This window comes from Hyalella azteca, unplaced genomic scaffold, assembly GCF_000764305.2.
Source record: "Hyalella azteca isolate HAZT.00-mixed unplaced genomic scaffold, Hazt_2.0.2 contig16191, whole genome shotgun sequence".
NCBI classification, from domain to species: domain Eukaryota; kingdom Metazoa; phylum Arthropoda; class Malacostraca; order Amphipoda; family Hyalellidae; genus Hyalella; species Hyalella azteca.
Genome location: NW_025946018.1, coordinates 32,440 through 56,906, shown reverse-complemented (window position 1 = coordinate 56,906; position 24,467 = coordinate 32,440). Strand labels below are relative to the sequence as shown.

Here is a 24,467-nt window from a genome sequence, read left to right as displayed (position 1 = left end):
AGAGGCGCGGGTTCGATCCCAGCTCTGTGCGCCAGTTTCTGGTCAGAATCGGCAAGGAGGCCGGGCGGTTAAGCACAGCAGAATTTGAATCAGTGAGTCGCGAGTTCGAGACCGCAACAAGCTGTGCATGTTCTGCGATTTTAAGAATCAGCGACAGGCCTATGGCCTAATAAACGCTGAAACCGCTATTATTATTATTATTATTATTATTGTTATTATTATTATTATAATTATTAATTACATATAATTTCTGCATATTGCTAATTTGATATTCACTCCTTTGAAAATGTTATCAGGGATGGAACTATTGTTTCGCCACAGGCATTTTGTGCACAAAAAATAATCTTTTGTCCGAAAGAATTGTTTGGATCATGTCGGTCAATTGTTTAGATCATGTTTCATTACCGATCGTCAATTGACCATTAATTTTTTTGCGATCAATCATTGAAAGACCTATTAGGTATAACTGATAGGTATTTCTTTCAATTGTCAGCCATTTTTAACAACTTTTCGCACACTAATCGCTGACGTCACTATAGTTCACAAGACATTGAATATTTGGGACATTTGGACACTTTTCGCTCTGTTCTGAAGCAGGTTGAAATATCTCGCGTGAGCATGACTGATAGAAATAAATTCAGATATGAAATTTATGATCTTACAAAATTATTATTTGGCAAAATTATCCCATGAGAAATGATTAGTGTTATATCGTTTATTAGTGTTATTTCGGCACCACCAGTATAATTACGTTGCTTTTCAACAAGGAGAACGTATTTATGTTTAAACATTCTTTTTTAAAAATCCCAGCGATATTGAGCAAGAGCGACTGCAATCACCCGCGACATGAATCTTTTCGGAATAGAATTGCATGATTTTTATTACATGAGAGTGAATTTTTTTACTGATTTAAATTGCTTTTTAATAATCAACGAAAAACATCAAAACAGATGACGTTTCCATAAATTGGTGGTGCTGTTTAAATGCTTTCAGAGCAAACTATGGGCACACTCGGCTGCTTTGAGATGCATGAGAATCCTGCTTCTACATGATAAAACCAACGCTGTGAAGGCACTTAAGGAGCGTGAGTCAGGAGTTTCCATGCGCCCTCTCTGAGGCTGCGTTCACTTCGAGCTTCCCGACGAGCTTGGTCACAAGCATAACTTACGGAAAACATGTTTTTAAATATTCTCTTTTGTAAGTAAATACTTTTGTTTGTAAGAAAATTATTATTTATAAATTTAAATTATGACACAAGGGAATTACATTCCATTACGCTTGGATTGTAAATGGTTTCTTTTGTAAGTGATTATCGTCAATTCGAACATCGCAACATTTGCAAAAAAATATTTGCGTTGATCCGTTGATTCATTTTTTCTTCCAGCAAGAGGTGAGTGAAACGCACAAACGTCCGTTCAACTACCGAAACTTTTCGCTGGTGGCATGAAATCCTTTACATTATTCATCTATCTTGTTTTCAACAAACACATTTCAGCGTCTTTGCTTGCCACTGAGTGAGATTTGTTCAGTATGGATCTGCATGAAGTCATCACTCATGATCTATGCAATTCAATGCCGATCCATTGGGTCCATTGTCCGGTCACACTTATCCCTACTGAAAACTGTAGGACAGCCGACCAGCGGACAGGAACATTATGAGCGAATAATCAGTTGCCATAGAGCCACTGCGTTCTAGCTCCAATTAATGGGCTTAATAACGTTTCTTATAAAAATAAGAAGAGTTTTAGCGCTAAATTTTTTAAGTGTATAAAAAACCTTTCTCAAAAGCCTTCTTAAAAACCTTCTTAGAAAACCTTCTTTTTAAAAACGTTCATTATAAAACAAAAAAAGAGTTCTTAAATATCCGGCATCCTTAGTTTGGCATGTCGAAGATTCATGAGTTACTAATTGAAGAATCGAAAGCGAAAAAAGTGTGTACAGACCTCACTTAGCGGGCCTAATGTGTTCAATTAGTGCCCAGTCATTGCAGCTCACAATGAGCGACGCAGGGCTGGAGAATGCATTCCAAATCAGCAGCTCATGAATGAAGGCTCCGGGGCAAGGCACTACGACGAACTACAATGAAACATGGGGTGGGCGAGTAGAATTAAAACGAAAACGAAATAAAGTAGAATGAAAACGAAAACGAAACAAAGTAGAATGAAAACGAAACAAAGTAGAATGAAAACGAACACGAAACAAAGTTAAATGAAAACGATAACGAAACAAAGTAGAATGAAAGCGAAAAGGAAACGAAGTAGAATGAAAACGAAACTTGCTCAAGTTCTAGCGTAGATGTTGATCATGAGGTTCAATATTTGCGATATCAAACAGGATGATCGGCGGATAATTTATAACATAAGCGGGCCGAGACACTCGAAGACCAACATTAAATTTGTGGTGATTCAGACCAGTGTTTATCTCTCCCCGTATTGAAATTCACAAACTAGTCTGCATGTCAACAACAAGCCCTCCATTTTCCATTAGTTTTGTGTGATAATTTTATTCAAGTTATTGTGAGCTGCATTAGCCAAGGCGTGATGTCTCCTGAATTGATTATGTTATGCAAGTTTGCTTTCACTCCAACCCGCAGGGCGCAGGCAGACTGGCTGGACAGAAGCCCTGGAGCTCAGAAGGAAAGTAGCAGAGCGAGTTCGTTTGGCTGAAGGCTATTGTACGGAAGTGTAACATTGCGTAATGCCTAGAGCTTCAATGTCTACGAAATACCTCAATGTGATTAGCATTATTTTAGAGGATAATGTGTACGTGGCACATAATGGCTGGAAGGTAGTACGTACCAGTTATTACTTGCATGGTTCAGTTTTTACGTAAGAGGGAGATGTTAACGCACTGCCTTCTGTGAACTCATGCGTAGCAGCGCAAACCTCTATATTTAAAATAATCGAATTCTAAGCGATAATCGGAACGAAATAATCACATGCATCTGTAAATAACGCCGCATAATTTAATTTAATTGAATGAAAATACAGAATAAACCGGAAATTCAAGAAAAACCGACCTTCGATTTTTTACTTAATGAAAACTTTGGTTAATTGATGTTTGTGCATGAAACAAGTAATGATATTTTTTAATATTTTGCGCATGCATCCTTTCATATTGTGATATTAGATTTTTAATCCGTATGAATAGCCTGCATAGACCCTCTTGCAAAGAAAAAAAAATGATAACGATCAGAAAGTTTTAGCTGGACGAAGGAGAAAACCGCAACAGACGTCCTGGTCACTCTGCCCAAATTTCTCGCTCTGAGCAAAAACCTGCAAATCGATCGCAAATCTCGTCTGGCGCAAAAACTTGGTTTTCTAATTCAGAAAGAAAAATAGTTCCGGGTGCGGCAGTTGTACGGAGGAGACGCCCATTGTATAAATCTTGTCCGTGTTATCGGCGGCCTATGCCTGGCTTCTGATTTTTGTGTGTAGTGATTATACATGAATTATACAGGGTAACAAAATTTTTATGGGGTTTAGCTAATTTATCCTATATTTGATCAGGTTCATTAAGTTTAGAACTTTAGATGAAATTAGTTCAAATTTATAATTACAGAATTAGGTCACAAAAAATTTGGGACTCGAAATTTCGCTCACGCTCCCAAGTTATTTAGCGTTTAGCCACGTTTGAAGCTAGATAAGGTAAGCTCAGACAAATTATCTATTATCACTAAAATAAAACTCAGAAATTTTATCGCTATTGACAAGAATTTTAAGCGACGAAGTCCGGGAAAATTGAAAGCCTGCTGAAAAAGTTGCAATAAATCAGAAAAATGTGCGGCTGTTAAAAAAAATTATGAGACCCGTTCCCAATCCCAAACGATTTTGCAGCTAAAAATGCTTTCAAAACCTCACTTCGCATCAAAGCCGCTAAAATTATTCGTACGTATAAATTTGAAGAAGCAATTTAAGTCGGACTTGCACCGGTTAATAGCTAGTAATTTTGCAAGTATTGTGGCTTTCCAGTGCACATGGTTGAATTCAACATCAATTTATGACATTTATTTTTTAAGATACCCCTTTGTAATACCTTAATACGATAACCTCTTTCATTTAAAAACAAAGGGATGACGTTTATTCAACGTATTTTGTTCTTTCAATAATTAATAGTAATATGAATAATAAGTCAATCAAAAGTGCATACTTTAGCAGTAGAGGAGAATTTTCAATCTAAGTTACACTTACAAAAATTTATAAATAAAAATATTTTCAGAGTACACTCATGGCTGCCTTACACAAACGAGAATCCACAATAAATGAAAAAATCGTTGAACTGACATATTCGCAGTCGTAAATTACAGAGGAAAAAAATTCCACGTCCTTAGGGGAGAAAATTGCTTCGTCGCTCGGGAGAGAAAATTGCAGACTGCGTCTTGCGCAACGCGGAAATTTTTACGTCATTTACGTCGGACTTAACGACGTAGTCTTCAGGCAGTCGCCTCTGCCTTTCCTTGACGCAAGAGCAAACGTTAGCGCGATGTGCACCTACTTAACTGAATATTAATTGATAAATTTAGTAGAGTAGTGAATAAATATGTCTGTGAGGTTTGATAAATACAGCATAGCAGCGATAACTAAATAATATCTGTACAAATAAGTCTGTGGTGCCTAAACAGATATTACTATAGAATCTCGGTAAAATAAACGGATGAGTGGCTGATGACACCTTATCAGAAACTGAGACTTATTTTACGTAATTTATCATGCGCTGAAATTTATGGGATCATTTCTGGAGAATACATTTTATAAAGGTCCGTACATGTGTAGAATCACTAGGCTTCGATCAAGTAGCACTAGCACAGGTGCTAAGATGACCAGGCTACACTTATAGCCGCAGCATACGTATCGTATTCATATGTCTTTTATCTGAATATCCTAAAGCATGGTTTATTATAGAGTTCTGTTCAGGATTTAATGAATTTGGATCGACTTATCTGTCCAACTTCCATCATATCTCCATTGTCTGATCTATTAATTTGCATCGTTCGTATCATAAACCACGAGCACCATTCAACTGACCATTGATTACGAACACCATTACTGATCATTAATCACGCAGCACCTTTCTAATGATCAGTGATCGCGCTGCAACATTTAACTGACTATTACCCATGAACACCATTTTGCAGATAACTAATCACAAACACCATAACACTGACCGTTTAGCAAATTCACAGTCGTGACTGCGCGTTAAGTTCACTTTTGATAAACTTGACCTATAATCATTTGTGGTCAACAGTCAGCCATGATCCTCCATCGAACTTCATTTCTAATCATGAATAATCATTTTAAATTAATTAATTATAAATAAACGTTTTTCACGATTCAGAAACGACCATTGATCGTGATCATTGAAAATCAGAGATCACTAACAAAAAGTGGTAAACCTTTCACGACGCGTGTAGCAACACGACGCGTGCAGCAACACGACGCGTGCAGCAACACGACGCGTGTTAGCAACACGACGCGTGTAGCAACACGACGCGTGCAGCAACACGACGCGTGGAGCAACACGACGCGTGCAGCAACACGACGCGTGTAGCAACACGGCATGTGCAGCAACACGACGCGTGCAGCAACACGGCATGTGCAGCAACACGACGCGTGCAGCAACACGGCATGTGCAGCAACACGACGCGTGCAGCAACACGGCATGTGCAGCAACACGATGCGTGCAGCAACACGACGCGTGCAGCAACACGGCGTAAGCAGGGACGTCAGATAACCAGTTTCTGAAAGGATGAACGCAGCGCCAGGATCGCGCCGCGCGATCAAGGGAAGTCGAATTTATTTGCTGCTGTCGATGCTGCCAGTCATGAGGAGCTCTCCTGTAACTAAAATTCCCTCCTTATTATTAAATTCTTCCTACCGTATGCTCATAGTTACTGATATTTGTTAGAAAAGTGGGAACAATTTTAGAAACGTAATACAATTAAATTCATAATTTTTTGTGTTAAAATTAGTAGGAAAATCTCAGGACTTAGGAACAATTGTAAACCACGCACTTGCAAAAAAATACGATACTTTCTGGCCAAAAGAAAATCTTCAGTTCTAATTTCTATCTTATAAACTTTCATACAAGGTCATCCAGCTTATCCACGAGGCAAAGCTGCATTTCCGATAACTTTTTCAAAGGTTTACCCTCAGACTAATCAGTGTGTGCTCAGCGGCCGGGGGAAGTATACGTCGTGGCTCACGCTGCCGACAAGGATGACTTGGCAGACAATAACGAGAAGCAACTTTCCTTTTACCTGCTTGCCCGATGTGTCGCGATGGCATAATGCCATGATAATGCGCCTACAGTCCGACGAAGGCTGGCCTCTCAGAAAATTTTTTATCTTCTTTGAATGGTAAGAATCCATTAAAGAGGAAATTTAATCTCATTCTTTGATGGACTTCTGTGAATGTTTTTAGAGGGAGTTCTGCCCATTTTGGAATGACTTTAATTTTCATTATGAGCTTCAAATGTTATTATCATTAGAGCTGCGGTTTCATGAAGCTGCAGGCCCATGACTCTTGCTTTCGAAGCCACGTCAATTTGTGAAGCAGGATATAATTAAGCCATCATGCGCAGGCCTCGGACTCCTACTAATGAAGCTTAAACAGGATATGAAGCAGATTATAAGCCATCAAGCGCAGGCCGCCGACTCCTACTCCTGAAGCTTCAACAGGATATGAAGCAGGACATAAGCCATGAAGCGCAGGCCGCGGACTCCTGAAGCCACATCAGGATATGAAGCAGGATATAAGCCATGAAGCGCAGGCCGCGGACTCCTGAAGCCACATCAGGATGTGACGTGCACCGGATTGTGCGGACCGGTTGAATGCTTGCGGCGCGTGCTCCAGGGACTGATATACCGCGGCCCAGTTTCTAGCCCAGCGGCTGCATGAGGCAAGAAGTAGAAATTTAATTCAGGCTACCGGGTTCTAAATGTAGGCTTCGGTGTGTTTTAATGAACGCACCTGGCCAATCGGGCTGTACTTTCTGAGCAAGTGCGCCACGTCTCTATATATGAATTGAAGACATGTATAAACGAAGTTTAATAACAGCTTCAGACATATAATAAAGGTCTCCAGACATTTTGCAGCTAAAGGCTGAGGGTTTTGCGGAACTATGCAGACTGTGGTGAAATTTACATGTGCCTCATTCTTTAAAAGAAATAATACAATACACTAAAACAAAAGTTGCTGAAACATACAGAAAAAAATCTTGTATATGAATGAATGGAAAGGATATTAAATAAATAGTCTGAAGTGAACATACACATGAGGTAGCCATTGTCGGTATTTGCAATTATGCAGCAGCATATATTCACTATATTCGCGGCATAGTTTCATATTGAACTGCCCGGTCAAGAGCTCTACTTTCACTGCCTCCTGACATTCACAGCCGCCGCTTTCTTGGACGTTGCTCAACGTTGCGACAAAAAACTCTAAAATGACTGGCAGGTCCGCAGGCAGAGACAAAAAATGTGAAACTGCAACCGTCAAGAGAAACCGGGCGCATACCCTCCGTGCATACATTCCGAGGGCACCTGGGGCGTTCTGAGGGCAGCGGGGCATTCTAAAAAATTTGTTTCGGCTAATGTGTTCGGCTGAGATAAATTCAGGACTGAACATAGACCGGTTCAAATCGCTTACCTATATTTTGGAAATTTTACTTACAACGATGTAGAAGCCGGTGCATTTGAAATATTCATTGCGCGATTTGGTAATAACATGTTAAGCATTCTAAATGAATTTAAGGCTTTCATTATGCCGCTTCAAGTTGGATTATCATCTAATTTATTAAATATATAATTTTAGCATTCCAGATATAGCCTATTTTCAACTACTCTCGCTTTCGTCATACTTTGTTTGATAACTCGAAACCATCTCTCATTTTTCTGAACTCTAACCTAAGAGCTTTTTTCTAACGATTTCTACGCAGAAATGGAAATAATATCCTCTATGATCGTTCAAATAATTGATTTCTCTAAGTAACGTAAATTTAATTCTAAGTCGCCACATTCCTCAACACTTTCACTGAGCGTATAAACTACCCTCAGTTATTATCATCACAACATCTATAGCACCAACACAGCACATTTGTATAGGCTCAAGGTATACTGGGCATCGGTGCCCCGCCTCTATGATTGGTCGCGGTCTGCTTCACTTTCTCCGGCCGAGCCCTGAAGCCTCATGCATCTTAATTACCATCGTGTATGATGACGATGACCTGCGGCACTGCACCAACTGTGAATATATTAATTAAAATAGTCATCTCCACAATGAAGTTTTAATGAAATTTACACTGCAGTGAGCACTGTAATTAAATAATGTGCGAAGTGGAATTAATAGTGTGAGTGATCGCTATTGCATTATTGTAAGTTTTCGTTTAGGATTTAAGTCACCACGAACGTAGCCTCGTTTAGCCATGGTTTGTATAAGTCACTGTCAGTGATATTCCACCACAGAGAAGTGACTGTGTTCACAAGATAGGCAATAAAAAGATCAGTAAATTGTTCAATCGATAATAATTTGACATGTAGGGCACTGAATAGTAGTTTTCAAGTGAAAGTTACAGCATAAGTACAACGACTGGTTTATTATAAAAAATAAAAGGTCATTTTATCGCAATACGTCTGCAATTAGGAGCTTTTTTCAAAATTTTGCCAACGTGCAAAATGCTCGGAAATTTTTCCACATATTATCCAGTCGTGGTACACTATAACATTCACATAACTCACAACGACAGAACTACTAGAGTCACGTCCCGCGGTCGTTCAGAGCTGCCGTGTCACCCAACACTTCCTTTCTTCATTGTAATCACGCATGACAATAATTACAGACTTCTGAGCCCTCGAAACACTTCAGCCCTGCGACAATTGCAGGGTTTGCCCCCTGAAAAGAAATAAAGAATACCCTAAGGAAGAGCTTGACTGTGAACAGAAAAATACGCTGTTGGGGGTGCTTGTGACATAAATTTGCAATAAATGGCAGAAAAATATTGAAATTTTTCAATAAAAAACAGTCGCACATTATTTTTATTTAATATACAATCAGAAATTCTAATTGCCCCTTAAATATTGTTCATATCAAATAGGGAAGCTTATGATTGTGTGATCGAGACAATGATATCAATCTACTCAATATGATCAAACCAAGAATATTTCAGTATACCTTCCACAAGGTGATCGCACACATCATTTATATGCGCAAGAATCGTAGCTCAAAAAACGAGGTGCTCACGATATGATATTTTTGTGCCTATATACGAGTAACCTGTACACGCGAACCTTGATTTAAAAAACAGTTTCCTTGCAAAGTGAAACTCAACCTGAAAGAAAAACCTGCAAGCTCAGCCAAGAGCCTTGAGGTGAATACTGATACGAACTTATTGACTTTTTTATATATACTTATATATTTTTATTTATATTCGTATATAGAGTATTACGCCGGCAACTGTTCTCAACGTCTTTTCTACTGCAAGGAAGTTGCACAAGACAGGAATCGATCCTGGCTGAGTGTAGCTTACATAAAATTGTGCGGAGGTTTCTTTCATATCAAGCAGAGAAATGAGTAAGACCGTCGATATAGCAATGCAATTTTTACCCTAATTTGGGGTTATCTGGACCCACTTTGGCTCGTAAAAATATGTATCGGTGCTAGAATCACTATACTATTAATGTGGGTAAGAGAGCGTGTTACTATTTAAACAATTTAACCTATGCAGTTTTCTGGACTTTGAAGTTATAAAGTGCGAAGGAAACTGATTTACATCATTGTTTGAATATGTAACTAATGTTATTAATAATGCTTTAGAAATTTTTAGTTACGTGAAGGTACGCTAAATATTCTAATTATAACATTTTGAATTTGTAGTGCGTGAAAATGAATCTATGAACTTTCTATTGATTGTAATGATTTTGTTTAAAATAATTTTGTCTGAAAAAGTGTGAAAACTAATAATATCTTTTAACGAATATAAGGAAAATTCTCGATTATGTAACTGCACTATATATTTTAGGCATTCCATCTGTTCCATTTCGAATTCCCACGTTTCAAAATGAAAGTTTATAGGCACGAAACTTCAGAACACTTCAACATCACGTTAATAAATTCGGTAATACTCACAGTAGAGATTGTCATATTAATCATTTTTAATTCTTTTGTAATTATCAAAGAATCTAGCATCTTATACAATCTAGCAAGAAAAATGTTATTTTTATTAGAGTTATCGTGATAAATCATCTATCCAAAATCGCTGGACTGAGGAAGCTAGTGGCTTTGTAAAGAAGATGTTTTATGTTTGCTATGCAGGAACAAACTTCTGGTTCTTTTTAACAATATTTTGGATTACAACAGCAAACTTCACGTTTAATCACTAAAATCTTTTCCTTGAATAAATTCGGCATAGGAGTCGATTTCCGCAAATATTTTGTACCTCCATTAACAATCTGCATTTGCTTTAAGGTTAAAAATTGAGCAATGATGTTTATTTCTGAATCAAAACTAATGCGAGTGGCTTATCATTATGAAATTATTTCACAAAATATTCATGATATACAAATTTTGCAATTACGTACAAAAGGTTATCAATGTTGTGCAAATCTTAGTACCGTCGGAGCTCCAATGTTGAAGCGAATGAGGCAGTGCCGTACTGCTCGGCATTGTTCAGGTCGCGTTCACTAATTCGTAGTTCATAATAATTCCTTGAAGTATTCAAGCAGCTGGAAGCGCGCAGTGAAAGGGAACAATACCATGTAATTTAACAATGCACTTCATTCTGACACCTCATGAGTCTAGAATTATACTGCTGAGCAAACAATTAAATTCCATGAACGGTATTAATCGTGAACACACTTATTGAGGCAAACTGCAGACTCAGATTCTTGTTAGTCAAAGTAACTATCAGCAATAGTTAATATCATTTAATCACTTTTCATTATTATGAGTATTATTATATAATACAGTTTTCAAATTGAAAAACAGAAACTTGAAATTCCCCGGATCTTATTCATTTTATAAAATTTATTTCTTATCCCCAAAACCTCGTTTTCGGTTTGTTAATTTTGATGATTAAATGCACGTTAGATGTGGCGCAAAAAAATAGAAAGTCTACATGTTCGTTAAGTTTTTTTTTTCAACTAAGATTCAAAAAGCCCAATGAAAAATTCTCTGTCTTTTATTTAAACGCCTGCAGATATTTCATCCGATGCTTGAATCGCACTTCTCTGTTTACTTTTTAAACATCAAGGGCCATACTTTCAAAACTCGCTAAGTGAACGTAAGTATTTACGCTCTATTTCCTTGTCAATGATTGGTGGATTTTGCTTGAAAGGCCGTCAATGATTGGCTGATGAACTTACGATCTCTTAAATTTTTTTGAAAGTATGGGCCCAAGTCTACATCGCCAGGCAAAAGGGGGCAAAATTAAACAGAATTTATGGTTCGTTTGTTAACCGAATAAGGACGGAACTTGAGCACGGTCATGATGGCATCAGCACAGCATTGTCTTCGTGGCTGGGGAAAGTGAGCTGACCAACGCAGTGTTGTGCTATTTTACTCCCAGTCTTGCGGGTCTTAGAATAGAATAAAAGTGTCAGCACTGAAGAAATAGGCCCATGGCCTGTTGCCGATTCTTGAATTTTTCGTGACTTGATTCCCAAGGGATCCGGCCTTTGGAACCCGATCTTTCCATAACTGACGATTGATTGAGATAGCTGCCTGGTCCGTAATTTGCTAGGCATTTAAAGACTGAACGGAGCTTGGGAGCGTTATTAAAGTTATGACAAATGTCACTTAATTAAATTAATTTATATCTGTAATTATTAATCGCCGTGAAGATAACCTTTTGATTTCTGAGTAAATAATTTTTTGTTAGTGTTTTAAGTTCTTAGATAATCTTACTTTCTTCTATACCCACTACCATTTCATTTCTCCATTTTTCCGAATCTGTATTATCATAGCTGACATCGGATGACATTCACAGATTTTAAATTTTTTCTGTTTTCGTTCTTAAGCCTTAGAAAATGTATCATAATGCCGTTGCTTTAGTAAGAAAATTTTTGTATTTCTGTTGTGACAGTTTGCTTCTTGATTCTAACGAAAGATGACAGACCAAATGAAATTTACGCGGTGATGGTTTTCTTGCAATTTATGAATCGAACGACGGACTAAACTATTATAATTAGAATTTAATATTATTGCACTTTCCTGTAAATTTACACTTTAATACTATTGTTCTGTGAACTCATTTGTTATTGTTCTCAATTTTCCACTGATCAGTTAAACATTCCGATTCGAAGGATTTATTCAGAGTAACAATTATTTGCAAATTAATGAAACATTATTCATGGCGACCTCATATTATAATAATGACTGAACTTTTCGTTCACTTTGCATCATGCAACTCACCAATATATGGTCTTCATAAATTGGCATTATAGAAAGTCTTCATAAATATTCTATTGACAAATCTACGAATTTTAGTTGAGAATTATACTGAATCTCACATATATACTGAGCAAATAATGAATTGAAAATTTTACAAAGGAAAACATTTTCATTGATGTCCGTTCAACGGCTGATATAATCAGACTTTTTGGATTGTTGAAAAAATGCAAGAGATGATCTCGGGCTGCACTGCCAGTGTCAGGATGCTGCTGAGTGCTGAGTCACTGCCCTGAGTGACAGCGCGCATCTTACGAATCCCCCAACCGCTCATATTTCGAAGAATTGGGCTTTCCGCACATCGATAACGATTAGAAGGTCGAAGGGATTGACTAACCACCGGGAAAATGATTGCAGATTCAGGGTACCTGCCGCAGATTATTACACAAATGTTTCATCGAAAACCTTCAATTACCGTCAAGGTTCAATTATTTCCATCAACTCGTAGTAACAAGCAAGAAATCTATGTTGTGGTTTTTGCCTTTTTCGGTACATTTTTTCATACATTTCACACGTGTCATTTAAATCTTTCTTTTGCATTATTTTTATAAATGAGTGTCTGTACAGTTGTCTAGAAACAACACTAAATTTGTTCATATTTTTCAGGTGGCCAGCGCCGTATTGATGGCGTGTGCTCTCGTCCCGATGTCAGAAGCGGGGATGAACGATTGGTTTGGAGGGATGTTCGGCGGAGGCGGTGGGGATAAGGGCAAAGGAAAAGGCGGCAGACGAAGACCCCATGGGGGATACCGACCCATCTACATTAACGCGCCCCCCATAGTTCAGCACGCTCCTCCACCCCCTCCACCACTCTACCAGAAGCCTGTGGTACCCAGTTATGGAGTCGGTTATGGGACACACAGTTTCGTCGGCGGCCATGGACTTGGAAGCTATGGCTTGGGTGGTCACAGTATCGGAAGCACTCCAGTTGCTTCGTTCAAATCTTCCCACGCAGCGCCTATTGAGATCCATTCAAAAGGTCTAGGCTCACACAGCGGCGGAGGATTCAGTTCGTCATCCTTCTCAAGCTTGGGAACCTTCGACTCTGGATCATCATTCGGAAGCGTAGGATCCTTTGACTCTGGATCGTCGTTTGGAAGTCTAGGTAGTTATGGTAGCACTGGGTTCTCAAGTATACCCGCCCACGTCGAAACGATCACTCATTCGTCTGGTCCATCTCTTGGTCACAGTCACACAACAGTAGGGTTCGATGGAAACTTCCACCATTCCCGTGGTAAAGACGGAAGTCTAATTACATCTTACGGTGACAGTACTGGACTCATCGCCCCTCCAGTTCAAGAGGTTTTCTCAAATGATATCCACGCGCATGCCGTTCATACGACCAGTAGTTATGGAAGCAGTTATGGCGGTGGTAGTCACAAAGGTTTTGGGCCCATTAAGGATGATGACCTGATCACCGTGTCCAATGATTTAAGTGGAACTTCAGCCGGTGGTGTAGGAGGTGTTCACATCTCTGATGAACTCTCGGTACCACAAGGATTCTCTCATCAGTCTGTAAGTGTACCACAGCACGATCTTCCTGCAGAAATTAAACATGAACTACCAGCGGAAACAGATGACAGTCATAGCGTAGAAGCAGTAAATGAAATTGACTTCAGCACAGCTCTGAAGACCGGAAGACAAATCGATCATCGCCCCCCTGTTTACCAAGCAGGAAGTAATCAACTGGCTGGTGAATTTGCAGGCCACCCATTGGCAGCTAAGGAACTTCAGGAAAATTTATCGTTTGGAAGTGGCCTGTCTTCTGCTATCGCCCATGCGCATGGATCTGCCCAATTACCAATGGCAGAGCACGGAACTTCCTCCATATCATACCTCGAGCAGCCGCCTGCCCCTCTTTATTCTCTTAACTCTGTTGGGTCCTCTTCTCTCAGCGCTGGTGTGTCATCGATTCATTCAGGAGATAAATCTTTCATTCCATCGAAACAAATCCCATTCCCCGAAGAAGTGACCCATGGGGTTGAGCATCCAGTAAGCATTGATGTCGACACCTCTTATTCTGCTCCCAACGCTGCGGTTAGCACCGGAGTGCCAAGTTCAATCGTTAATGCTCATGGAGGAATACCAGTTCAAACTGGCTCATTCTCGGAGTCCTCTCAAGCGTTCGTAACATATGATTCGCCTTTAAATTACAACGATCCTATCATTGAGATCGTATTCGAAGACGCAGATCCCACGCACACTCCTGCTCCCATCGAGATAGATCCTTCGCTTTATCAACCTCAGGCTGACGATGTCGAAGTTTACTTTATTGAAGTCTCCGATGATAAGCCCTATGAATCAATTGACGACCTAGACTTAACAGGAGCTCTGAAGGGCGTGCGAGAAGAGTTCCCCAATGGTTTACCCTCAGAGTTGAGCCAAACTCTAATTAACTCAGGCTACCTAGACAATGCCCAGATCGAAGTTCTTGACTTGAATACTGCACTTGGAGATAATTCACTAGATTTTAACGTTCGCAATGCCCTGCGAGAAGTGTATGGTTCGGAAAGTAAGAGCTTACCGACGGTTGTTGATGCACCAAAAAATAAAACAGACGAGGACAAAGTCTCGAAAACTGACACTCGTACCAAGCGATTGGCCAACCACAAGCAGTCTGAAACCTCAAAATCTGAAGTAATTCAAGAGCCCAGGCAATTCGCAGCTGCACGATACGGAGGCGTCGTAAAAATGAACGAAAAGGAATCTCGAAGCTTTTCATCCGCCCCTACCGATGATGACAAAACTCCCATTCCCGAACTTCCAGAAATCAAAGGGAAGAAAATTAGCGGTGTTCTTGTTTATAAAGACTCTGAAACCATCCCGGTGAACTCGGATCAGAGCAAGACCCTCGAACAGCGGAGCAACGCACAAGGATTGCGGACAGCCAGGCAGGTTGAGATCCCCGAGAACTGGTCCGACGGCGACTGGCAGCCAGTGGCTCCTTATGTAAGAACCCCGGAAAAGTCCACGTCTAGTTAATCATTGTTGGATAAATTTTAATGACAAAAGAAGATGATAAATGCACGACATGAAATCGGAATTAAAAATTCAGGAATATGTTCAGTAAAAAAAAATAGAAAGCATATTTGTTCAATCAGAAATGTGTTTTGAGCCTATTATTTCTAGTCAAGTATTCATGCACAATAGTTACAATTTTAATTCTAGGATATTGTGTTCCATTTTAATTTTTCAATGCCTTATGCCACAAAAATTATATAATGAAATAAGTTTTTAATTGTGCGAATTTTTCAGCCGTATTCGAGAGCGAATAGTCAGATTTCACAAGACAATAAGAAATTGTAGGTTCAATTTATATATTGTACGATACACATTATGTAAAAATCCACTCCATGCCTCAATAAGCGTTTGTTTATTTTATTTATATCTTTAATTTATAGTCTTATGCTCCTTAAACGATGGCATATGAGAAATGTAATCTTTTTTTCGTTGAGTTTGAATGTGGTAACATTTTTTCGTACTTTATTTTGCTCGCATTCGAAAAATGTTCAATTGAATAATAGTTGATATTTTTAAGATTTTCTTCGACCATGCAGATAATCTTAGAATGTTATTCTTGGTCTTTAAAAATATTTACTGATAAATCCATGTTGATGGCCTTTGTGGTAAGTCACTTTCTTTCTAATCATTCTTCACTATCGTGTCGCCTTCTTTTTCAACTCCCTTGATCTTGACTTGAACATTTATTTTATTTCATTCACAACCTCAGATTTATAAGTATTAAAATCAATTGTCATAATTTAGAAGATCGACGTTATGACAACTTTATAACCGACGCTCAACAAAAATAATGTGAGGAGTACTATAAATCATTTACATCTATGTATGCGTGGCACTTCATTGTGTTCTCTTTTGTAGCTTCTCATTAGACGGGCTTGATCAACGCTATTTTAAGGTGAAAAGGATCTATAAACATTTACCCATTAAAACTTGCGCCAGTTTGAAATCTAAACGCAAACATTTTCAAAATAACCAGTTGCACTTTTAAATTATTCCTATTGCGGAACAGCAGCCCCAACTTCAGTTATTGTAAAAAGTGGCATATATACTTTCCAATATCAGTAAACAACGGACGTACGATACTTCAAAATATTAGATATAATTTTATACGATTATTAAATGTTATTTACATACAAGCTACGTCGATGCATTGCAATCATGGCGTACAGACGGTAAAAAAAAGTTTTAAAAGAAATAAGCAGGTTTTAAGAACAGTTTTCATACAGGAAACTGTCTTAATTTGTGCCGTTATTTTCCCTTGCATTATTTTTATTGTTGTTTATTGATGTTTCGTCAATTGTTGTTTACTTTCCAAGGATAATTTTTGTTGTGCTCATATAATGTTCAGTTCGTTTCTAAGTTGTGATACAATTTCAAATTTTAACACGAACCCCTTAGAGAGTCATTAAAGAAAATAAACGGTAATTTCAATCGAGTTTTCGAATAAAAATTCTGAAATCTGAATATTTTAAGTAAAGCGTGAAAATTTTGAATCTGAACAATTATTATAGCTGGTTATAGATGCCATTCTTAAAACCTACGACGACATCCTGATCAGCATGCTATACTGCATAAAGCCTTCTACCCCAGGCATGTGGGCTCATTCTTTATCAATGTGGTGACATAGAATTCCTTAAACATGTAATTTATGCTAATTCATGTAGAATGCGATGAATAAAACCTCTGCAGAATTTGTTACTCCGCTAAATTTAAGCTAAAATGTGTATTGGACTAGAATATTGATTCTAAAGTGTATGTTATTTGGTACCACAAATTTGTAGGGAAGTGAACGATTCCGCTAAGTTTTTAATTGATCAGTTTCGTTATGTTCTGAGGTTAGATGAAAACATGACAACCTCTAATGCGACTATATAGGCACAAAATATCTATTGTTCGTAGGGTCATTCAGAATTTAATTTCCTTTTATTTACTTATTTGTACAGAATAATTTAGATTCTTCAGTGGTCTATTGAATACATTTCTGAGAAAGGTTTGGTCTTTTTAGTTATCCTCTTGTGAAGAATTTCATATAACACAGCTTAAAATAGAAATAAATGAAATTGAATTTCAACCCACAAACAAATAACCTCATGAAAGACGTTAAACTTTATGCGTGAAGAATTATATAATATTTTATGTTTTCGAATTTATGAAAAAGACGAAAGTACAATGTAACACATCAAGTTTCGTAACATAGGTGAAAATTCTGATCGCTCATTGCATGAGCAGTGCCAAGCATCATATTCTCAAATTCCTTACAATTTGATTCTTCTTTTCTCCAAGTTTCAACAAATAATGGTACAAAAATTCCCGACTCAGTTTATTTCTGAACAAAAGTTGAAGTTTTTAATTCGAATATTTCTCAGTATTTTTCCCAGTCAGGATTTATCAGATTCTTAAGAGCTCGGTTAAGTTGCTTCGAGATTGCAGTGTAATCACGGGGAGTTTGCCCTGCAATTACACAGGCCGCCGCTCGTGCGCGAAACCTCGAGGTGTGGCGCTGCTCTCGACGCTGGGATTGTTTTCATACAAAAGAAAAATATAGATAGTTAACGCAAGCATCTTCAAAATTCACTCGGGAATTGTGTGGTATCACAATAATATAATACTGATGGATTACCGTAACAATCGATGCAGTTATAGGGCTTTTGTTCGGTAATAAATTACTCAGGAAACGATATCTCTGTTATTTTTTGTATGCTTAAAGCTGATCCTCGTAGAGGCCTTAACGGATAATTTCCCAGCACCAAACTGCGTGGAATCTGCGGATACAGAGCAGAGTATTCGTCGTTCACTGGGCCAGGGCTAGCCGATTTACCCATCCATATTTATGTAGTATTATATGAGTGTTGAATATATGCAGAATTATTCGTCCCGTTGTTCTGAATGAGATTATGGCGCGCAGCATGAGTAGCGTAATGCCATAAACATGACCTTCACTGTTTATAATTAGGACCCAACGAATGGCCCTCGACCTTAAACCCTCTGTATGGAACAAAATATTTGAGTGCGCCGATGAAATTAAGTTAGAATCCAAAGTAAGTTGCCCTTAGAATTATTAACTGTATACGTACCAACTGTAAAAAAGCATGGTTCTCCCTATGCCAGCTTCAGAGATAAGACAACGGACAGTCGACAGTTTTCTTCATAAAAGTTCGTAAGATTTACAGAATATCGAACTGCAAAGCAAATTTACAACACTGAACAGCGTTCCACAAAGACATTGCTTCAAAATTAACACTATTAACTGAACTCAGATTTAAACCGGGAGAAACGGAGAGAACTGAAATGGAAATGTCTGAAAAATACGAAGAAGACGTTTAGCAATTTTTTGAAAGTTGAATGTATAATCCACGTTTATAATGTACGGAGAGTGTACTAAATAGGTTTGAATACTTTCAAGAAAATGTATGGTAAATCTTGTGACATTGTGCCCTCAGTACATAGGGAACTGTCTGAGCCGATGAAGCCTTTTTCGCGACCGACGAACAATTGCAACGACACTAGTTGATTGATTGAGCAAATAAAAGATTAATGTATCCAAGAAATGCATCCATGATACCAAAGAGGCCTCTATAAACGCTATTACACAACAGGATAATCTGAAATATTAGTTTGATTAACATAACAAAACAGCAGCAGTAACGGGTGCATTTGCATGGGTAACAGCGTCTCGACAAATGAAGGTAGAGATAGCCTGGGCGTCATCTCATCCTAGTCCAAGTGATTTAGCTGCGAGTCCAGAGTGGTCATGACATGCATAAATACAATTCTACTGAAGCATCATTACTAACCTTAAAGGCATAATAGCGAAATAAACTTGAAATATGGAACTCCTTAACATAATTTACTTTGCTTCAACTTAAGAAGAATAAAGAATGTTCTTCGACTTTAAAAGACGCGGCTTGTAGCCAACTAACGAATGTAGCAATAAAACTTCCATGAAGCAGTCGCTGCGTCGCGTACATTTCCTCACCTGGTGTTTATTAAAACATGTTGAAGGGAGCTGTTGTTTCTCAGCAGCTGAGTACGCAACAATCAAGCCGTTGCAATTGCATTGGCCATTGTTATGATGTTCATAAAACATGGCAATGTAAGGAAGTTTAGGTTGTGCACAGACTGGTGGTCTCGGACACTCGAGCTGTCGCAGCCGCAGCGTGACCAAGTGCACGGACTGTGGGTATCTCTGAATCGTTTCACGTTATTATGTGTTACTCTCTGAAACGTGATAAAAATTTTCATCAATAAAACTTCATCATTTGAATACTATCATCGTGTGTCAATCCTGTTTAAAGCTTTTTGAGATGCCTTTGTTAGGTTCGGTACCTCCATTCAAATGTAATTGAAGAATTGACTGAGAGATTCAATGAGATTATCGATTTCGGGATTCAATCAATTTATCAATTGTCTTAAGCTTTATTAAAAACTTAGATAATTAGGTTTAAGTTACCTGTATATAATTAGGTTTACGACCTGTATAACTGAAAAATTATCGCTAATGAGCGAAACGAAAGACGACAATAGTAACATGTATTTTTAGTATTGGCCATTCACGAACCCGTATGGAAATAAAGAATTAGGAAATGAAAATTTATTATTTATGAAATATTAAGTTCACATTTTTGCCTTAACTTTATTTGAAGTTTCGTCCTACAGTCATTTAGAAAACTATAGTCATTTTTGCCAATTAGTTTACTTGTTGCCTTGAACGCAGTAATTCTTAAGTTTTGAGGAAAAGAAAAAATATTTTGGAAAAATTATTCCTTTGAGACCTTCATATATGCATTTTTAATTATTTTTATTTATCAACTATACCAAGCAGATTTGATATAGAAGACCCAACAGCTCCACAAATCTAATATACAGCAGTCATGCGTGCGATAAATTTCTTCTTCGTGGTGTCTTTAATTTCCGTTAGTCAGCCCTCGAATGCTGCGGTGAGTAAAATTTTCTGAAAGAAACCTTTTAAGAGGCTGTATTAGTGTCCTAGACGACACTAAAAACGGCAGTAGTTTCTTTAATAGGCAGGCTGAGAGCCTTGAAGAAATCATACAAAGAATCACATAAATTGTCATGCATTGAATTGCATATGAAGATAGTAAAGGTTATAGAATGATCAAGAGCAACATTGTGCGTTACGAGGTTTACGTTAATTGACAAATATAAAAACACTTTTTTGTTTACTGACTTCTTTAAAGTTATTTGTAGTTGTGAACCATATGTGAAAAGTTCACTGTCAATTGCTTCCATTCTTATGGCCTTTAATTAACTCATTTCTTCAGTTAACAAGAGGCTTTTAATGCAGCCAATTTCAGAAATGTCATTCAATTAATAAACAATTGGTTTTAACCCGAGGCTCTCCTAAAGTACAAGAATCGGCAACAGGCCATGGGCCTATTTCTTCAGTGCCGACACTTCTATTCTATTCTAAAGTATAGAAAGGAAGCTATTCAAATCTAAATCGAACACTTTCAACTGATATCAAAACTTTAACTTTTAATATATTGAATTCTGATTGTGTCACTGAGTCAATGTGTGGAATATTAGTTGTATTGTATAATGATGAAAAATATGAAATTTATACTGAAGTTAGTAATAAGCAAAATAATGATGAAGAGAGAAAAGATCCGGTCAAATGACACGAGTTTAGATCTATGAACAAGGCACGAAAAGGAAAAGAATCGGCGACAGGCCACATCAGGCCTACACTTCAGCGCCGACGTCACTATGTTATGTTATGTTATGAACTTATGTTATTATGTTCTTTCTATTTCAGCCTCAGATTGATGCTTCATCGCTCGAGTCTGGGGCAACATATTTGAACTTCACAGATGCGGAGATCAGTTCTCCAGTTACGGATTTTAGCGCTATGAAAACCCAGAACCGAACCTCAGATGAGCATCAAGATGGATCAGTTACTGAGATTAGTTCTGGGTTTACTGAGTTGAGCACTCCTGGAATAGAATCCAATTCTTCTTTTGAGAACACAACTGTTCTAATAGTAGAGGGAGGTTCACCAGAAATAGAAAAGGGACCAGCGGAACACACTGGACTTGCCGTGTCTCTCAACGATACTGATGATGAGGCCAGGGTTATGGTGGTCGTTAGCCTGGAGCACATTGAAGCAGAGAGTACGTATAAGAAGGAAAAATGTAGCCAAGTAATATAATTTATGGTTTTCTATCCCATAATTTGGGCTAGAAGGTTGAAATTAATCTTATATTTTGCAAGTAATTTTTAATTACAATTTTCATCTCGAATAACTTTTATACATCCAACACACGCATTATTCGTGATTTGGCAATGTATCGCCTATTGGCTTCCGACACTCGTGTCTCTCAATCAAAAAGTTGAGTCATTTGTTACTCTAGCACCGCAATCTAGCACGAAACTCACCGCTATTTAACAACGCTATGTTATTCCCTTCACCAAATATTGAATATGCTTACACACAGACTTTTCTAATTATATGCACGTCCTGATTGGCTAAAATTATTTCATATTGGCAGCGGACTCCCCGCTCCTCTGCTCGGCCTCCCCCCTCCCCGCCATTGTGAGGGTCGGCGCCCCAGTGGCACTCACAGCCAGCCTCGCCGCCCTCCCCCGCCCCTGCATGTGGCTTTTCTTGGTCAGCACTAGACCAGATAGCTGCAAGTTAATCATATATATTTTCTAATAAAATTTGCATCAATGACCAGCACTTTCTTCCGTGAAAGTTTACTCCTCTGCTCGTGACAAAAATTATGGATTTTCTGTGTTGTAATTTTTCTTTCTTGGAACAACTTTTCACCTAATTTACATCTGAAGTCGAATTCAAAATGCCGCTATTAGAGCCGATCTTCATTTGACAGGATTGTTGCAAAATTCAATTTCCATTAAAATCTGATCCGTATAATAATTGCAACTTTAGTTGAGAAATGTACTAGTTTACTATATATAACTATTTTTTTAACATTGATGTCGGATTTTTGTCAGGCTGAAAACAACGCAACGGCCGTCCCGGAACTGAACGCTTCGTCCGCAGATGCCAATTCTGACCTTTACGCCGCAGAGGTGCGACATGGAACCGAAGTTGAAATGAAAAGAAAAGTATCGAAGAATTTGCGTCTTACTTGTGAAGATTTAATACTAGTAGGAAACTACGAATGGGAAAGCGACAGCGATGATGGTGGAAGCATTCAGAAGCGTGACGTGGAGAAAAATGTCAACCATGATGAAGATGATGAAAAATATGAAATTTCTACTGAAGTTAGTAATAAGCAAAATAATGATCAAGAGAGGAATGAAAATATCGAAAAGAATAACACTAATATTCATGGAAATATCGAAAAACGAAGCCTAGGAGAAAATGTACTTCCAAATGACGTAACAACACAAGCTGTTACAGAGAGTAGCCAACAAGGAGATGAAACGCACTCAGAGCGCAAGTGTGCGAAAGGCAATCACATGATTGTGGGTGACACTATGGAACGATCTGAACGGTTAGTGATGATGCTAGATATAGCGAATTAGACTACAAGAAATTATTTTCGTCATTGTTTCCTTATTTTCGTGTCTTTTACTGTTGATTTCAACCCCACTTACGTTAGCCTTTTTATTCATATTGGAAGTTAGTCCCCAAACCCCCGCCGTATCTCCTTATCGAAATTTTCTCAATTGATAGCAGCATGTATTGAAACCATATTGATTTGATATTAATTAAATTTAATTAATTAATTGGACTTGTGCAGGGTTTGCGGCTTTGTGCAAGACTTCGAGTTCACAAGCCACACGGGCGCCCTGACAGTGAGGCTACGAGCCCGGGGCCCAGGCACCGACCTCGGAGACTTCGAGATGGCTGGGTGTACGGTCAGCCTACTGGCTGACTAAAGCCTACAGCCCGGGGCCCAGGCACCGACCTCGGAGATTTCGAGATGGCTGGGTGTACGGTCAGTCTGCTGGCTGACTAAAGCCTACAGCCCGGGGCCCAGGCACCGACCTCGGAGATTTCGTGATGGCTGGGTGTACGGTCAGCCAACTGGCTGACTAAAGCCTACAGCCCGGAGCCCAGGCACCGACCTCGGAGACTTCGAGATGGCTGGGTGTACGGTCAGTCTGCTGGATGACTAAGGCCATAGGCCTGTCCCCAGCCACTGGCCTCGGACAGTGAGATGGTCGGGTTTAGACTATTTAGCTTACTAAAGGTGCCAGCCATAGGACCAGCCACTGGCCTCGGACACTGAGATGGTCGGGTTTAGACTATTTAGCTTACTAAATGTGCCAGCCATAGGACCAGCCACTGGCCTCGGACACTGAGATGGTCGGGTTTAGACTATTTTCATCCATTCCCCTACATTCATCTAGAACTTATTTTATTATCAACGCTTTTATTGTATTTATTTTACTAAATAAATCATTATCAGGGATTTATCAATTAATGGGTTCAAATCATTACCCTGGCTAAATAGAAGGAGAATGCAGCTAAACCAAAAGATCGGGGACCATAACCATAAAGTATTGTTAGAATGTTTATCCTGTAATTGAATAAAAGAATATTATTAAATGCAATACATCGCATTCTCAAAATTGCTAAGAACATTATTAGAGGAGAGTAGCTCATGAAACTTTGCCGCTAATTCGGACTTGACCAGAGTTTTGGGACTCAGGACTCTGGAGACGTCTGAATCTGGCGATGTTTAGCAGTTGCGCATGTTAGGCAGCAACTACGGCAGATCACTGCAGACTTTTGCTGCAAGTTACGATTGCCGGACCTGCAACCTTATTAAAAATCAGAGGCAGGTCGAGGACGGCCAAATATCGGTCAGCTGCAACTTTGACGGATTATCCTAAGGAGTTAGAGATGAATACTCGCTATTTCGGCACCGTTCACTGATATTACACGAGTAAAATGTATAGCAATACATTATTTAACAGATAATAAGTTGGTGTAAATTAAGGCTAGAGGAAACTTAAAAAAATCCAATAGGCACGTTGAAGAAAGCTTGCTTTAAAAAGCTCTCTTTGTGT

General features: G+C 38.6%; 2 protein-coding genes across 2 annotated transcripts in view; both read left to right on the top strand.

Moving 5' to 3' along the window:
• The window catches only part of LOC108681575, a 29,689-nt gene extending 13,572 nt beyond the window's left edge, over nt 1-16,117 (top strand). The window contains exon 2 of the mRNA XM_018170621.2: nt 13,047-16,117. Within this exon, the coding sequence (XP_018026110.1) occupies nt 13,047-15,422 (2,376 nt within the window). The 3' untranslated portion in view covers nt 15,423-16,117. The remainder of the gene's footprint in view (nt 1-13,046) is intronic.
• Nucleotides 16,118-20,286: 4,169 nt separating this feature from the next.
• LOC108681568 lies at nt 20,287-23,856 on the top strand. Its single transcript, XM_018170612.2, has 5 exons — nt 20,287-20,398; nt 21,238-21,592; nt 21,971-22,089; nt 22,437-22,942; nt 23,192-23,856. Exons 1-5 carry the CDS (start codon nt 20,333-20,335, stop codon nt 23,328-23,330), a joined length of 1,185 nt encoding a protein of 394 aa, XP_018026101.1. The 5' UTR covers nt 20,287-20,332; the 3' UTR covers nt 23,331-23,856.
• Nucleotides 23,857-24,467: the final 611 nt, after the last annotated feature.

What these genes read in the sequence shown, in the direction of transcription:
- LOC108681568 (XM_018170612.2), top strand. Translation starts at nt 20,333, where the DNA reads ATGCGTGCGATAAATTTCTTCTTCGTGGTGTCTTTAATTTCCGTTAGT. An exon ending in GTCAGCCCTCGAATGCTGCG is followed by an intron (nt 20,399 to 21,237) that starts GTGAGTAAAATT and finishes TTTCTATTTCAG; the next exon opens with CCTCAGATTGATGCTTCATC. An exon ending in ACTATGGAACGATCTGAACG is followed by an intron (nt 22,943 to 23,191) that starts GTTAGTGATGAT and finishes GGACTTGTGCAG; the next exon opens with GGTTTGCGGCTTTGTGCAAG.